General features: G+C 42.8%; 1 protein-coding gene across 14 annotated transcripts in view; it reads right to left on the bottom strand.

Annotated features, from left to right (window-relative positions):
- Positions 1-18,300, bottom strand: part of MAGI1 (membrane associated guanylate kinase, WW and PDZ domain containing 1) — a 639,776-nt gene that overhangs the window by 26,043 nt on the left and 595,433 nt on the right. For 8 of the 14 annotated variants that reach the window (XM_044253207.1, XM_044253208.1, XM_044253209.1 and 5 more), the window contains 4 exons: positions 9,044-9,260; positions 5,124-5,207; positions 2,183-2,274; positions 283-475 (listed from right to left, as the gene is read on the bottom strand). In XM_044253207.1, the coding sequence (XP_044109142.1) occupies positions 283-475; positions 2,183-2,274; positions 5,124-5,207; positions 9,044-9,260 (586 nt within the window). The remainder of the gene's footprint in view (positions 1-282; positions 476-2,182; positions 2,275-5,123; positions 5,208-9,043; positions 9,261-18,300) is intronic. The other 6 variants (XM_044253212.1, XM_044253213.1, XM_044253221.1 and 3 more) reach the window with 1 other exon arrangement.

Here is an 18,300-nt window from a genome sequence, read left to right as displayed (position 1 = left end):
GACTAAGTTCTGGTTGGCAGGGAGATGAGGACAGGAAGTATATATTCAACTAGTCCTCTTCTAGAAGGTTTTGCTGAATGTGCATGAATGGCACTTTAAAGTACTTCTGAATGACAGTAGTTTTGCCGGATTTGAGAGAAGCAAACCATCTGGAAAGTCTGAGCTTAATCACATTTGCAAAGATTTGCTAAAATAGATGATTGAGGAGGCAGACGCAGGAAGGGGACCTCTTCTGTGCATCCAGTGACAAAGCGCTGTCTAACGGGATAAATGAAAACATACCTGCAAACACCACTTTACGCCGCACTGTGAGGTTGACGTGGCCTTGCTTGGCAGCTTGTTGCATAAGCTGGACCACAAGCTGGTGTGATTTTCCAATTACCGGTGTCCCATCCACACAGATTAATTCATCCCCAGACCTCAGGCGGCCGTCTGTATCAGCAGCACCCAGCGGTACGATGTGACCGATATAAATCTGTTGAGTAATTGGATGATGGATGACACGTTGACCTTTTGTTTTACTATTATACTGATGGCCTTCACATTTCTGAGAACAATTCAATTCATTCATTCATGTCTGCTTCTGTGCCATAAATTTATTAAGCACCCATTGGGTACCAGGCCATTGTGTTAGGTGCTACGGTAATTCTTAAATGGAAAAGCAACTATTTCTTTTTTATTTTTTAAGTTTGTTATTATTCTTTTTAGTAATCTCTACACCCCACATGGGGCTCTAACCCACGACCCCGAGATAAAGACTTGCCTGCTCCACTGACTGAGTCACCCAGGCATCCCGAAAGTAACTGTTTTCTTGGTTGATTCCTTGACCTTAATCTGGGGTCTGGGGAGGACTCAATCTTTTTCCCTTTTGTAGAAATACATTGCTTTATTCCTGCATTTGCAAAAATCTCTTCTCCTTCTCTGTTCACCTTAGAACCCTCCTTCTGGAAAACTCTGGAAATTATAATAGTAATACTACTTTTCTTTACAGGTCCAGCTCTATGCCTAGCAATAGGGAATGTACCGTAAATACTCTGCTCAATGAGGCAATGAGTCATGCAAAGTCTGGTTTGACATCCCATTTCTGTACTTTCAGCAGTGGCATGCAGAGCTGTCTTTATAGTTAGTGTCTTGTTACGTTCACCCTTCATTAAACCTTAGTGAATATATTTGTGTTTTCCTTGCCTCCTCACTAGATAATAATGCTATAACTACCTTTAGATGGTATTTACAGTTTACAAAGAACTTTGACAAAGGAGTGGTTAAGAATGTGGACCCTGAAGTCAGACCCTCTCCTGTCCCTCCCCTTTACTAAGGTTATGATCTTGAGTACATTGATTAACCCTTCTGTGTCTTTATTTGATAATTTGGAACCTGGGGCTACATTCTGGGGCTTGATGGAGAAATGAGAAAATGCATGTTAAAAGCCATTAGCGTGGGGTCTGGCACATAGTAAGTGCTCAAAAAAATAACAGTTGTTTTTATGATAAGGAAATTAACAGTGTTTATCTTTAGTTTCCTCTTCTCCTTAAAAAAAAAAAAAAAAGATTATATTTATTTATTTGACAGACAGAGATAACAAGTAGGCAGAGAGAGGGGAAGGGAAACAGGCTCCCTGCCAAGCAGAGAGCCCGATGCGGGGCTGGGACCAGGACCTGAGCCGAAGGCAGAGGCTTTAACCCACTGAGCCACCTAGGCGCCCCTCTCTTCTTCTTTTACAACATTCCTGGATTGTGACACAGATTTATTCTAAAGGTCAGGGAACTGAGGGTCAGGGAGGTAGGATGTCTCCTGATTCTTGTTCAGAGTTCTTTGTCCACCTTTGTGAAGACAGTGGTCCTATGGCCTCTGATCTTCAGGTCTCCCCAAGCACTCTCTATGCATTAGCTCCTCAATACTCAAAGCCCACTCCCTGCTGGCCAATTTAACAGATCTGGCCCAAGCCTGTTGTTTTATTAGTTGATGCCTATTATTTTGCTTTCTGTTTTCATTTTCTTGGGTGGGGAGCTAGTCTCTGCTTCCTCAAGACAAAAGGAGCTCCACAAAACCCGACAGCTCACTCACACTTCTTGAAATGCAACAAAAGTCCGTTTGCACCTAGCTGGACTCAAATCTTAGTGATTTGCCACTGCTGCCAATTTGCTTCGATATCTTAGAAAACAGAAGTACACAAGAGACTCACAGGTTCCCCTGGTTCATTTCCACCCAGAATCCTAAATCCAAATCCAGTCTCCTTTCTCCACAGGAAGATGTCCTGTTCTTGGTAGTCCGGAACTGCAGAGAAGAAAGAAGAAAGAGGGAAGTGATTTCTCTGATGGAAGGAAGCATACCCTTAAGGTGAACACAGTTATCGGAACAATCCTGATGATGCTTGAGCAGATGACAGCTTTCCAACAGAGAAGGAAGCAAAATAATCTGGGTGGATAAAATTACAAGAGGACGCTAGGCGGAAACAAACAGTAGGAGCGGTCACCGAGCCCCACGTTTTTTCAAAGGACTAATCACTGTTTGATAATTCCTAATCAAGCCCAAGCCATTATCCCGGACTAAGCCAGAAGTCAGTGTTGTCCACTGTCCTTGGTATTGTTGCCAGAGAATTTAAGTAAATTAAAATCGCCCTGTGCTGATCCACAAAGTGGGTGCTCACATCTGAGTCACAGTGACCACGGAAACAGAAGCTTGCTCTGGGGACTCAGAAGCCCTGATAAGTCATCGGATATTACACCGAGCAGCGGGTGAAAGAAAACAGCCAGAGCGAAAAAGAGTTTTCAGCCTTTGAAAGACGTCACTTTTTCTTGCTTTAGAATAATCAAGATCGGCAACCCAATAATTTGATTTTGTTAGATCATTTTTGCCACAAGTTACTCTTGGGCATCCTAATATTTCCAGTTTTCAAAGTTTATTATGATTTCAGTCGTATTACCAAAAAGGAGCCAGGCTTCCATAGTCTCAACACGAATGGTGACTATAAAAATGTTCAATCTCAAATTTCCGTATTTTCTCATTTTATCGCTGGAATGAGGGCTTTGCTCCAAAATTTGCCTGTGAGATTTTAAAATTGTAAGTTTCAACTTAATATCCAGTAGCTGGGTATTTTACTCTGAAAACTCAGTAAGGACCTGAGCTATAAAATAAAAACCTAATTTATTAGAAGAAAAATCATTTCTATAAGACGATGCTCACTTTACCTGAAATTTACCTGAATCTGTTCTATGTACCACGACTCTGTCACTTCACTAAGGTAATACAAAAGTTATTTCTCGTTAATTCTTCTTTCATATTTTAATGTATACAAGAGTGTGTTTTACGGTCTTTAAAATGATACATCTTTTACTTAAAGAAAAAAATTGGTTCAGTGGCAGTGAACCCTAAAGGAGAATTTCAAACACTGTTGTACCTACTTTCTGATTTACTTAATTAATGGGGTTCGGGATTGAAGGAGTGTGTAGGCCTAAAAGTTTAGTTCTCGTCTTCTTCAATTTTGTGCAGTGAGGTAGGGAAGAAGGCGGTTGTTGGGATTTCAAGTTGGCAAAAGTGACTCACAAACTGACTTCAAATGTACGGTATATGAATACACAGAGAGAGAAGAAACTAAACGAACAGGTAAGTACAAGTCAGAGAAGTTGAATCCAGTATTTTTGCCTGAGCTATCTTAATGCCGTGGGCTTTATGCCCATTGCTTTTTTATTGTAATTGCAGAGGCTAAGCTGTAAGACCCCACGGAACATGCAGTTAGCTATGTCATAGGACTCCCCTCAACACAACTAGAGAAAGATATTTTCTTGAGCACGCTAAGGTAATGATATTTTCTTTCTGTTCGAGTAGCTGGCTACAGGGTATTTGCTCTAATAGCCTTACTGAAACAACAAATTAAATCAGGTTGGGACTCTGTATCAGGTTCATTCAGGCAGGAGGATTATTTCCAAAATAGACCACGGGTGCTTTCCGGCCAGCACTAGGTTCCTGGCAGAGTCTGCCTTAAGTCTGCTGAGCCCTTTGCAAATAAGGGAAGGATCTCTGCAGAGACTTCCAGCCTCTATCCATTTTTCTCAGCATCATTTAACACAAGAACACTTGCTCATGCTACAGGGACACCAAAGGTAGCGAGTTTCTGCCTTCATTTGCTCGTTTAGATGTCAGATGTCATGGTATGTATGGGTGGTTGTGGCCAAAAGATGTAGGCTTATCATACAGTTTAGTCCATCGGAAAATAGCGCTGGCATCTGGGAATCAATGGGGGAAACGGCAAATTTATTTGAAGAGCTTCCTGTTGAAAAGGAAGATGTCCAAGGACACCAAAGATGTTGCAGATGCCAATGATGAGCTAGGAAAACACAGACACAAACACAATACACCAACGCAGACATGTTACAAAGAAAGTCTTTTGGCACCAGGACTTTGGCATTTTAACATTATATTCTTCCACCAAACAAATTCCATTTCCGTGTACCCAAATCTATAAAGCAGTGGGGAACCGTGTTACAGAATTACAGGATTTCTCTCTTTTGTGTTCTCTGCTGCCACGTCTTCTCAGGGGCACTGAAGATTCCAGACCACCCCGCCCCCAACAAATGTTTTAATCTTTTCTTTATTTCGGGCAGATTTTACAAGAATGGAGTTTTCAGGAGGCAGCAGAGAAGAATTATCTTTCTGATATTAATATCACCCTTTTCTTTTCTTTTTTTTTTTTGAGTGAGACTGAATCAAAAAGAACTAAGAAAACTTTGTCCAGTTTTCTTCCTTTGTAAGCCCCTGCAGAGGGGACAATGTCTGCAGTTACCTCCTTTAGTAATGCCAGGGACAACTCAACAAAGCAGTCAAAAGACTTCCTTTGATAATTACAAAGAATGGAATCACCAGGTTTGCAGAGAAACCTCCTGGTGTCTCCATTACTACAGACACAAAGTTCCAGACTTAGATCACATGTGCCCATCACGTTTTATTTCATCCTGTCTTTGGTCCGTGCGTGGTCAACAAGAGTGCCCTAACACTTCTGTTCCGAGCAGTTCTCTTTCTTCCCTCCCGTTTCTGAGTTGTCCCCCAGCAACCCCATGCCCAGCCATGGTTAACATCAGACAGTATGAATAATAATGGAGAAAGAAAAGTTTTCAGCGGATCCTTACTCTGACATTCTCCAAAACTCGTGGAATTGATCTCTCTTTCTCTTTCCCCCTTGCTCAATCCCGATGCAGGCGAAGGTGACATAGCTGCAATATTAATTTCACAGTTTTGCAAAGCTTAATGTATGGGCTTTCTCTTAGTTCATTTTAATGTAGGTTTGATTGATAAGGAACGTGCACTTAAGCTTTCACAGTAAAGGTCACGGCTGCTGTGGATTTTAAAAGACTATAGTTTGATTCTGGCTCCCCCCACCCCCTTTTTTCATAGCGCTTTTCTTGTCAAAAGCTGGTATTTAGAGTTGTTCCACTGAGAATTTCATACAACTACCGTTACCATCTCAGACTCTTCCTATTTAATTATACCCTCAAGTATGCATTTTCGTCTGACCTTGTTTTAATCAAGTCATGAACTTCAAGTTTGTCTAAGCCCTGATTTCCTTTTGGGGAAAAAAAAAAAGTACACTTCTGTTACTGCCACAGCAAAGCATTTATTTAAAGATTCCGAATGGAACTCATTTTTGCACTAATACCTGTTCAGATGAATTCTTGGCAATTCAACCAAAGTAGTCTTTAAAAAAAAAAAAAAAAAATTAAGGTTGGGGGAAGGGGCAGAGGGAGAGGAAGAGAGAGAATCTCAGGCAGGCTGCGCACTCCCAAGCGCAGAGCCCAGCATAGATCGATCTCGTGACCCAGTCTGAAATCAAGAGTCAGATGCTTAACCGGACGGAGCCACCCAGGCGCCCCCAGAGTCGCCTTTTATTTAGAGACACAAATCATCAGATCTGGCCAAGAACTGAACAAAACACAACATAAAAACTGTCATAACAGCTCTTAAAATCTAGAAGTACGACTAACATCCTTAAACTCACTACAATAAAGGATCTCATTGACCCATTCCAAATGTGTAAGCATGTTTCTCCTGAATAGGACAGGTCTACAACGTTGGCACACTCGTGTTTGACTTTTTTCTTTCTAAACGATTTTGTGAACAGGTGCTGTTTCAATGGCAAGCTTTAGACTTTCTGTTGTAGTACACACTGGTGTATGCTAGCTGGTCTTCCTGAACAGGTACTAATAAGATTGCATCAGTGTCATTTTTCAAGACCTGTGAGCAATTGATATGTTCCTAGAGAAAAGACAAAGCAGGCAACATGGCTTTAAAGGACTTCCACGCTTGCCTTTGTTTTTAATTAAACATTGAAGCCCTTCAGAGGGATTGATTAACACATCTGCAATTTAGACGGATTCATTTTGACACTGGTGTTGTGACAGATGGCCCTTCAAGAATATGGTGTTTTTGCACAGCCTTGAGACCACGGGAAGGAATCTGATCAGGGATGATGTTCATCTTCACACTGCCCTTCACCATAAAATGAAAGAGAAGACAAATATATTTTCAAAAAGAGGATAACCTAGGTCCAACTGAAATGTTATTCCTGACTTCCACTTCCCTGTTTTTTTCCTGGAGTAGGATGTTGAGTATGTCTTGGGGGAGGGGCAGGGAATCCTATCTACTAACAAGGCTACATATTCTATTCGACAACCCCTCCCACCCACCCACGGTCCCAAAGGACAAGAAAAAAAACAGTCTAAGGGGAATAGGAGAAACAGATCTGGGATAAAACAAAATACAAATAAAATGACAAGACTGAGGTACATTCATTTGCAGGTACGGTGAAAAGAAGAAAATCTGTGGTAGAGACCAAACTACCATTGAAGGGAGAAGTCTCATCACTACCCTCATTGAGTGGTGAGGGAGAAATCCATGTGACTCTTAACATCAATTAGGTTGCTACAATCACTCAATTATGGAACCTCTAATCACCAAAAAGAAATGGATTCTCATTTGGGTTGCTGGATCCTATTCCATAGATGTTATAGAAAGTGAAGACAAAACTGGCCCCATTCCAAATATTTCCATCTGAGAGCCACCTGAATAATTTCAATGCTTAAATAAGCACGTGGCTGTGGGGTAAGAGTACATATTTTACTATTTATTTAAAAAAAATACTCTTTGGAAAATTTGATTAAACACCAAATTTTTGTTAAATACCAAATTTCTTAAGGAATTTTGCTTCCATCAAGGTGAAAATGGCATTTGAGCCGGAGTCTCCTATTAAATAGATGCATTAGGGTGGTCTGTCAATCCTCGATGCCAATCAGGATTTCAGAACATGATTTATTTTATCCCAGAATTCACACATGAGAAAGTCATAAACGTGTCCTGTATTGAGAAAAGCCAAAGCCTGGTCAATAAAGCAATATCTCAACATCAACTGAAGTTGGGCCATTGATTGGAGGAGCCCCATGGTTAGACAGATATGCAAAAAGAATGTGATAATCTTCCTCTTTGGGAAACATTCGTTCAATGAAATCACTACAGTTAGTGAGAAGACACGGTGAGAACAGACCCCAAGTTCATACTTCGCAACCATGCTTCCGAGGGATGTTCCACATGGAACTTTATTTCCTCTGGACTGGCCTCAGGGAGACTCTGCGGGGGGGGGGGGTCTTTCTAGACTGAGGACTCAATAAATTCCTACTCAAATTATCTGGCTTTTGTCAGCATAATGAACCCCTAGCCAAAACAGCTCATTTAATCCCCCACACTGTTATACTAAGAAGGCAATGATATTTCTCCCTTGAGGAGGAAAAGGATGGAGGGACTCCTGAGTGACTTCCAAAATTTGGTAATCATCGTGACTCCACACTTGCCTTGGTGCCCCCTAACTGCTCAATTTCATCCCGCAATGTGGCCAACTTTCCTTCTCAGACGGGGATGCTGGCCTCACTCCCCTGTTTTGTTTGAGTCACAGAGGAACTGCTCCAGCCAGCAAAGGAAAGGCTTCAGAGCCAAGTCTGAGTGGGTGGCAAGAGGCTGGGGCCACAGGGGCTGTGCCTGAGAAACCACCACAGCTATGGCTATAAAGAAAACTTGTGCCGGGACTGGGGAGGGGGGGGGACGGTTAACAAAGAGGATGGGCAGAGTGATTCTCTTCTCTTCCACTTTTACTCAGACCCTTCGCCAGACCTCATTAAACATTCTCTCCAATTCCCCGCCCCAAAGAGAAAATGAAGTGCCCGTCCTTCCTCCAGAGCTGCTTCATCCTGGCCAACCACGCCCATGAGAAACCGTCAGTAAAGCAACTGCCGAAATGAGTTAGTCTGCATCCCCTAAGATGAAAGCACCCTGGGAGCTTTTCGTTGACAATGGTAGGATAAATGATGATTAATTTACTGGGAATGGTCTTTGGAATCATTTCATAATAAAAAGTAAGAAATGAAACAAGAAGGCAATGTTAGGCTTATCAGGGCCAAAAAGTTAGGATGTATGCTCTCCCTAGTTCATATTTATTGAAAAGGTGAAGCCAAAGGAACACACTTAACCACAGTGTGAATAATTAAAGTGCAAACCACTTGCTGCTTTCTTTTTTCCTTTCTAAGGGAAATGTTTACAAAGACTGATAATGATATAAAAAAAAAATTACCAGTATTCTTAAAAACTAGGAGACCACTAAGAAAGCATTCTCATGATTCCTGCCATCCAAACCAACCATATTTGTGTTCTCTTGTACATCAGAGCTGTTTCACGAGATCATGCCATAGCCTCCACACAGGGAAGAGTTAATGAGATAGCAGCTCTTATCTGCCACTTCTTTTAATGGAAGGGAAAAATAAATCCATTTTTATCCAGGCCCTTTATCTGACCACCACCCACATCTTGTCCACCCCAAACATAACACATAATGGACCTCCATGAACATCCAGCAGATTCTGTCACTGTTCTGAGAAGCTTTCACCTCTCACTGTGATTTACCTCTATCCTGTTTACATACTGAAAAATCAATTTTCAAGAGGCCCCAAGAGACAGCTAGAGCCCCGGGCAGGAGTCTTGGGAAGACAGGAGCCAGGGTGCTACTCACGTCGGTTTTCATACATGCTCCTGGACTGGGCCCAGATTTTAAAAGGATCTGGTTTCTTCTGCCCAGAGCTGTCGGTTTGATCTGGAGTGGGGGCCTCTGCAGGTGGGTACTCGGGGAGCACCTGTGTGCTGTGGCCTGGGGAGGCCGTGTGCAGACTCCGGTGGCAGGAGACGCTGTGCTGAGAACTGTTCTGGCTGTCTTTTCTTTCCAGTGGTTGCTGAAAGCAAGCGAACGAGAGAAGCAAGAAGAGGAGACTGTTATTGGTTCTCTGAGTGGGTGTTTCCAACGGCTTGTTTTTGTTCAGCACGTCTATGCACACATACATAAATATATCAACAACATTTTGGCTTCCATCTTTCTCCAGCTAATGCTGCATGCAGATAAATCCCCAGGTGATTGGCAGACAGAGAGAGGGGTGGGCCAGATGGAAAGACATAATCACAAACCATATTGCTCTCTGGGCTGTGGCAGAAAACAAATCCAATTTTCATCATAGGTTCCCAGCTAAGACACTGGGCGCGTGCATTACAAGATGTAACAATTTAGTATCCTTATTTTGTGGTCACCCTTGTTGTTTTAAAAGGTCCTAGAGCAAGGCTAGAGGTGGGGAGACCTTGGGAGACTGCTGTAATTATTTAGGTGAGAGAAGATGATGGCTTGGCCCAGGGTAATGGGGCAGAGTTGGAGACAAGTGGTCAGATCCCCGTTATATCCTGAAGGTTGAGCCAAGGGATTGGCTAATAGGTTGCATGGAAGGTGTGAGAGAAAGGAATCAAGGATGGCTTCATATTGGAGGTGGCGGGTGGTTGTGCTGTTTTAACTTCTTGGAAGACTGCAGTAGCCTTTCATGGATATAGCAGAGATGAGGGGATGATCACTTGGGTCTCTGAAGTTGGAAGAGTTCATTTCTGGACTTAAAATTTGAGCTATTAGACATCCATCTGGAGATGGCCTAGCAACTGGGTACATGAGTTTGAAGTTCAGGGGAGAGATAAAAACATGTATCAATCACTTCCACATCCTCGTGTTTTTGACAAAATATGTTAAGACAAAATACCAGGGGTGATTTATCTGTACCGCTATAACATCCAGAAGAAATACAATCAGGGCTAAAAATGTTCCTGGGGACTTCTCATTTTGCATCTTTCAATAATAAAATGCCCAGTTTTTACCTGAAGCTTTGCCAGAAGTTCTTCTACACTCTAAGGAAAAGGGATAAGACCTTTCAAAAAATCATGCCTAGCATTCTACATGCACTGGTACTGATAAGTATGTAAGTAATTTTCATGTGAAGAGCTTCCATAATTCTTAGCTAATCAATTTTGCAGGCATCGCATTTCACCTCCTGATCTCCTGACTCTGTTGCTGCTTAAAAACCAAGACCAAACTTTATATACGGGTTGACCTCAGGAGGTAGCCTTGCCAGATTTGCAACCTGTCCGAAGTCCAGGAAGTTTTCAAAGGGAAAGAGTTTCATTAAACTTCAATAGAATAAGCAGGTTCCTATTCCTTAAAACCTGCTCAGCAAAAGACCCTTCTCATTTTATGAAATGCTCTTTCTTTGAATGTTGATTGAATGCAGAGCAAAACCTAGTGGGAGGAAAAATACCTGGTAGGATACGAAATAACTTCAGTTCTTATTTTCTTGAATAAAAGAGGGTGGTAAGCCCAGATGTTTAGTTTCTCCCATTCAAAATAAAAACTCTGGAATCCTGCCTCTCACTCACTGGATGCTACATCCCTATACTTACCTGCTTAAGAGCATCGTCAAGGGACAAGGAGGGGTATCTCCATCCTCTCTTACAGAACCAGCATAGCATATGCTTTTTAAGTGGTTTAGAAGATCTTTGATCCAGAGCATTTCAGGTCTTTCAAGTTCAAGTATAGCATCAAAATCTTCCCCTTGGTCTTACAATCAATCCTATCAAAACCGTTCCTTGCTCTCTCCCCAGGTATCCTCCACTTTTCACTCCCCATCTCCAAGGAAATTTTCAAGGTCCCCTTTGTTTAAATCTCAACCCCTCGACTCCCCACCCCCCGTTCCAGTCTTTGCTTTGAAATTAAGTATCTGAAGTAAAGCCCAAGGAGGACAAAAACTCCATTTACCCCTGACTATGATGATTACAGATTTGAATATAGATTTTGGTAAGGCTTCAAAGCTGAGGAAAACTAGGCACGGAGTTAATGAAGCAAGATAGACCACATACAATTGTATTTGGTGTGCCTGAAGGAGAAATTGGAGGCCCATATTCTAAACTAGCGAAGAGGTCTTGGAAGAACTAGAAGAGGCTTAATTCACTCAGCTCCAGTGGTACTGGGAAAACACACTGAGGTTTGGACGGGGACCACCACCACCAGCCCACATGTCACCACTGCTCCCTTTTGAGGACAAAATGCTCAGGTTGGACCTGGTTGGATCAGAACTTCAAAGACTTGGAGTAGAGCCTTGATTCCGCCAATAGCCAGCAGTCGTCCCCACCCCCTACCGCCCCCAGACAGCAAACTTGGCTCTTGGGGCCAGTTCTCTGATTTCTGCCCCCAAGAAGCTCTCTAGCTGCCTTTTTGCTTCCCCTGGAGGCAGGCTGAAGACTTTCAGAGCCAGGAAATGTTCATGACAGATACATCCCCGCACTCTCTATCCCATGTGGGTGGAAATCTGTGTTTCTCTTCACTGCGGTCTTTCCGAGGGTCTCGATTATAAAGAAGCACATGCAGCACCAGCCCATTTTTGGTGTGAATACACTAGCATAGAAGGAAAAAAATGGGATTCGGGATGCCTTTCTCCCCCCTTATACCTTCCTGTATTGTCTACTTTTTATAATGCATCGTTAATGCTTGTTATAATCAAGACAAAATTTAACGCTATTTCTATTTTGAAAGAAACCCTGATAAGGAGAATTAATGGAGACTGTTACGTTCTCTTTTTTTAATATATATTTTCTTAAGATTTTATTTTTAAGTCGTCTCTACCCCCCAACGTGGGGCTTGAACTCACAACCCTGAGACCAAGTGTTGCACGCTCCACCAACTGCGCCAACCAGGCGTCCTTCCTTTATTCATTTTGGTCATTTGATTCATTTTGGTTTTGTTCTCCTCTCAGGAAAGGAGGAAAAGATAGTCTAAATACAGAAGCAAATAACTGAACAGATGAAGGAGCTCTCAGTTTACCTAGAGAACTGTATCCCTCCGTTCAAGTGCCCACCCTGGTTCCTCAAATGAGTAGCAAATACCAGATTGTGGGGATTGGCCCATTGACACTAAATTCATTTCCAGTTAGCCAGTCGCCACCCCTGCAGCTTCAAGCTCCCCCTTGTTGAGAGCCTCCCCCTTCCCAAAGCCTCGCCGGGACCCAGAAGGAGCCGCACTGCAGGGTTATCTGAGAGAACATCATACTCCTCTTTCCCGAGGTCACTCTGTTGCCCCTGCAAACCTAACTATAATCTCGGCCACTCACTCCCTCCTCCTAAACTGGAGAAAAATTTCTTACTGGCCGACTTGCCCCACTGCCAGAATCTGATAAAGGGCTGGACTCTACCCCCCACCCCAGCCCCCGTAGAGAATGCACCTGTGCTTTTACCCACATGCCCACAAGATGCATGTGCTCGGATTCTGCCTGTCACCTCACAGCTTCCCAAGACCGTTTGACGACTGTCCCACTGTAACACATCTCTGACACGGAGGATGGGGTAATCTCAGGTTTAACCAAAGACCCAGCTTTGTCATTACCTGAATAGGCAAATGAAGTCTGCCAGAAATCTCAGGTTTAACCAAAGGCCCGGCTTTGCCATTACCCGAATATGCAAATGAAGTCTGCCAGAAATGGCTTGGGCCACTTTTCAAATTTGAACACCCTTTCTCACCTCCCAATAAATGACTCACTTCGGTCCAATTTAACACAAAAATGACAGAATGTGGAATGAGTTTGTAGAACTGTCTCTGAAATTGCATTTCTGCATCCCCTTTAAATGCCATCTAAACTTTGTTCCAAATTTGGAGAAGAAAAGTCAAGCAGCATCCTGAGAATATGCCCGAAAAACGATGCCACCACTAAAAGCTGTCACTAAACGACACATTTAAAACCACACTAATGGGCTAATGCACAACAATCTGGGAGTGTTTGGATTTTTCCCCTGGTAAGATTTAACCTCACTCTGTGCTTCTTCCCAAGTTCAATTATGGAAATGACTTAATTTGAAGATGCATTCTATATTTAATATCTTGGTACTCTAAAATTTTTTGAAGCTATGCTCTGTTTGCATGAGAGTTCAAAATATGCCTTTTGACTTTCCGAGAGCATGCTAATTAGCTATGACGTTGTCTTTTATCCGATGAGAGCCTAGAACTCTCCAGGAGAAGTCAAGTTTATGTATCTTTCAAATTAAAGACAACTGGTCCCCTTTACAGCAGCCTGGATCATCTCCCAGGGAAGACCTGGAGCATGAAAACAAACTCACTTCTCAGCTAGTTACAGCCCAGGGTCGGAGCTGCTTCTGATGGGACTGTCTTTCTCTTCATTTCTCTAAGTGAGAAACAGGCCCAAAGAGAAGTATCTGCAGTTAGAGATACATTTTCAAGTCTGTTATTCTACACATACTAGCGCCGTGCAAGCATCTGGCACCCAAATGATAGAACATCCAGACGAGGCCCCCTTATTAGGAACTACCAACCTTACATTATTCACTCATCCAGTAAATACATACTCATCACTTCCTATGAGCCAGATTCTTGCGGATACAATGGATAAGAAAGAAAAAGATGGTACCTAAACTCTGAGAATTTATACTTGCATATTTAGATGTGTGTATGTGTGTGTATGTGATAGACAGTAATCAAATAATCTTAACAGTTTGAAGAAAACATATTGCATTGTCCTTTAGATAGGTGGTAGGGAGAAGCTTCTGGAAGAACAGCCCATTAAGGGAAGCAGCATGTGCTCAGTCTTCAAAGCAAAAATGAGTTTGGACGGTCTGAAGAGCAGAGAGAAGGCAGAGCGACACAGCAAGGGAGCAGGGTGACATGAGATGAGCTCAGAGACCAGATACTGCAAGGGTTTGTGAGCTACTTTCGAGTTTGGGATTTATTCTTAGCTCAGGGGAGATGAAATTCACGAATGGACTTCAAACAGAGATTGCCAGGAGCCAAGTGATTTCTAGAAAGTTCGGTCTGATTACTGAGGGGTGACTAAGTTGGTGTGGACAGGAGTAAAAGCAGGGAGCCGGTCAGGAGGCTACTGTGTGGTCCATGGGAGGGGCCCGAGGTGGTTTACACTAGGGAACAGCAGTGATGACGGGGAGGGACAAGTGACATCAAAGACTTTTTGGTGCAGGTTCAATAGGCATTCCTGAATGACTGAGGGGAGGGTAAGCAAGAGGAAAAGGAGGAGGAGGACCTCTTAGAAACATAGATTTCCACCTCCCAGCTCTCCAGCTTGAACAACTAGTTGGAAAGATGTGCCACATACTGAGATGGATATTTCCAATGTTAGGTCTTGTCACTATTCAGATCTCTGTGAAGGGCAGTTTTTACTTTTAAAGATCAGATCAGTTGTCTAGGATGAAAGAAATGGGCTGAGTTTTCAAAACTCCATAAAAGTCCTTGGTCACACACTAGCCATAAACTTGTGTCCTAAGACCTTTTAAAATGAAACTGTACCAATCTCCCAGCACGAATGATTTCTTAACTACTGACAGGCCAAGGAAATCGGGAAGATGCAGTGGTTTTTTGTAAATGGAAATTGGGGGGGGGGGGAGGAAATCAACTCATCAGTATTTCACAGAGTGATTTCAAAATTTAGGTACTTATAAAGTGAGCTGAAAATATTTGCTTGGAAGAGCAAATGAATACAGACAGCACTTAGGAGCTTAAATGATGAAAAGAATTCATGTGGCTTAAAAATGACAAATCGATCCATTTTAAAGCAAAATTATTTACAGTTCACTTATCTGCCAAGACTGAAGGCTACTGCAGTGATTTACATGGACAACAGGAAAAACTCCAAGTGCTGATAATATATTTGGCCAATGTCATTAAAGGTTGTGCAAAAATCAGGGACTCGATTCCAAGCCAAAGCAGAGGATGGTCCTTGTCTCTTCCTTTCCTCATTTATGGGTCTAAGTCAAATAATCTCTTCTAAAAGGGCAGAGAAGAGGAATTAATGGGAAGGAAAGGAAGGTATCGATGGATATGAAAACAAATTGTGGTTCACAAGTGATGTTTTAAGGAAATCTGATAAAAAGGCAAAATGTATTTTCTAGACTCCAAGGGGTTGAGGGTATGAGTCACTCTAAGAAGTTGAGGGGCAAGGAGACTACAGAAACGATCCTAATTCTTCTTTCCCTCTACCATTCCCTGCTTTTCTTGGGAGCCTGCAGAAGCTTTAATGACTTGTACTCTTGCTTCTTTGTAGGACAAGTGGCTCTGAGGTGTTATGACAACCAGGAGAGTCTGAGAAACAGGCAGGGTCCATAAAGTTGGGTGATCTGGCTGGGGTCACTTGCAAGGCGTATTCCCTGAAGATCTCTCCCTCACACCTCTTAACAACTGGCTGTCAGCAAGGTCCTTAGGATCCCTGCCAGGGGAAAGGAATGGAGGAAAATAGAAAAGAAACCTGACACTACTGATCCCTTTCAGCTTGCTGCATTTGTTGCAAACAGTTTGGTGAAGAAGACAGGCTTCCTTGGTCTTTCTCATCTTTGGTGTTCCCTGTATGAAAACTTTGCATGAGAAGTCTTTTAGTTAACTGGGAAAATTTTGTATCTTTTATGGATATGGTATGCTTTCTTGGATCTGACAGTAACAGCTAAGTAGATATGGTTTCCTACATTGCTCAGGCTGCTGGGGACCTTGGAAAAATTCCACAGTTCAATCACAGTATCTCAAACGTGGGTCCTTTCTCTGGCTTTGTAAGACTGTTGTAATTAAGAGCTGAGTGATGTTCATTATGTTTGTCCCTGGTTCTACATGATCTTTCTGCTTTTTATTTTTATTATTTATCATTTTTATTTTCTTTAAGTAGGGGCCACACCCAGCATGGAGCCCAAAGCGGGGCTTGAACTCACAACCCTGAGATCAAGACCTGAGCTGAGATCAACAGCCGGATGTTTAACAGACTGAGGCACCCAGGCACCATGCTCTGCTTTTTGAACTTTTGAAAGTTTCAGACTTTATGCCCCATGAAGCAGATCTGTATAGATCTGGCTGTTTATGTGGGTACTGTTTCTCTCCCCCCAGCTGCATGAGGGCAGGAATGTTTTCTGTCTTCGATCCTGTTGTATACTGACACGAGGTCTGGCATATAGAAGATAATAAATACATGTTGCTGAAACAAGCGCATAAAAATTATGGTGATTTGAGACGAGGAGTCCTTTTTTTGAAAGAAGCAATCAAAACATCTTTTGCTTGTAAGCTGCCAAAGAAAGGCACCTGACCAACTTACTTATCATAGCATTTCCAGTGCCTCCCACCAAATCTGACACTTACTAGGTTCCTGATACTAACTGCTAACTAAATGGATGGACAGATAGATGGGACAGATGAAGGAAGGCAGAAAGGGAAGGAATACTTCAAAAATGACATAGTGAGAAAACAAAAGTGAAAACTGCCTTAAAATTCAGGGCTTACTGTTTACAGTTTGAAATTCTCCTCCCCCCCAGTTTCTTCTTATTTTTTTAGTAATCCCTTACACCCAACATGGGGCTCGAACTCACAACCCTGGGATCAGGAGTTGCATGCTCTACTGACTGAGACGGCCAGGCTCCCCTAGAGTTTTAAATTCTTACAAAACTCTCCTGTGTGATTCAGAACAAGAGTCTCAGGTAGGTAAGTTTCCAGTTAGGATGATTAAATTGGGCCTCAGAATCCGTTTCCTAGTGAGGTCTAAAAAATACCCGACAGCAACTATTATTTTTACTTTTGTCTCATTTTTGTCTCTGCCATTTGGCGGGAAAATTCCTAATGTTATGGCTGTCCGGGTATTAAATTAATAACATTTTATTAAGACAAGGCCATTGTTCCCAGTGAGTATAGAATCCATAAACTCAACATTTAAACTAAATCTAATAGAAGAAACTGCTTATGAAAAGTAAGCTGTAGAGGCTGCCCAGAAGGGGAAAGAAGATCAAAAAGTCCCTTTGTTCTAATAAAAGCCCAACTACTTAATTATTGAAAACATTAAAAAAAAAAAAAAGTATGAGGACAAGAAGGAGCTGTCAGTCACATGAGCAAGCCAACAATGTCAGAAGCCTTGAAGAGAAGAGAAGCATGGTCCCGGGTCAAGACGGTATATTCACAGAACTAACGGTGAATCTCAGCATATCACAACCTCAGGCACTGTCCACGTGCATTCATCACGGAGCCTGCACAACTAACCCTATGTGCCACTGTGTGACTCGCTGTCTGGGATCACGACATCCAGCTTTCCCAGGGACTCCCCCCGACCCCACCAGAGAAATCCCACCATCGTCTGTCTCTCTGACAGGACATCATCAAAATTCAAAACTGGGGAAGGGAACCAGCTTTCAACCCACCTGTCCAGAGCTCCCACGGATCACAGATGTTAGCAACGCTCGACCGCCAACAGCGGACCTTGGCTCAGAGTTCCGAATTCTGTACGGCAGCTGCCCGGGTGTGCCAGCAATGCTGTGAAAACCATCATCCCCGTCCTGGCACAGAAATCAGGTAAGGACAAGCCCCAGGCTGGGGGCTTGTTCTTCTCGAACCCAGCAACACACCAGTCTCTTAGCTTGTGGTAATTAAGAGCCAGCAGACTGCGGGCAAAGCCGTTAAGAACGCTTTTTTCCTAGGAACGCAGCCGGAGTAATTGGCTTGCTGCTTGCTAATGACACGGCTTCTACAAAAATAAACTGTCACAGGGAATTCTCTTAACTGACTTGGTGAATATAGGCTCTATACCTGTTTGATATTCCTTCAAGTTCAGCAGTGAATCCCCAAACATTTTGGGGAAGAAACGATGCAGAAGAAATCCTTCGGCCAACGAAGTTTAAACAGGATGTAAACCCGAAAAGAACCCCTTGGTACCTGATGTCGTGCTCCCTGAGCAAAACTCGTGCCCCCCCCCATGCTCCTTGTTAAGACTCCATTCCCACTGGGTGTGTAAAAGAAGTCCGTGCATCACACAGCATGCTTGAGGGCGTGGGAGAAAAAAGACTGGCTAACAGAAGCTTCTGTGACAGATCTTCCAGATCAGCTTCTTTTCTGAAGGCTGAATAGGCTTCTGACTATGACCGAGGGACAAGGAC

This window comes from Neovison vison, chromosome 6 (genome assembly GCF_020171115.1).
Source record: "Neovison vison isolate M4711 chromosome 6, ASM_NN_V1, whole genome shotgun sequence".
Taxonomy (NCBI): domain Eukaryota; kingdom Metazoa; phylum Chordata; class Mammalia; order Carnivora; family Mustelidae; genus Neogale; species Neogale vison.
Note: the sequence above shows the minus strand (reverse complement) of the source record. Positions and strands in the feature narration are given on the sequence as shown.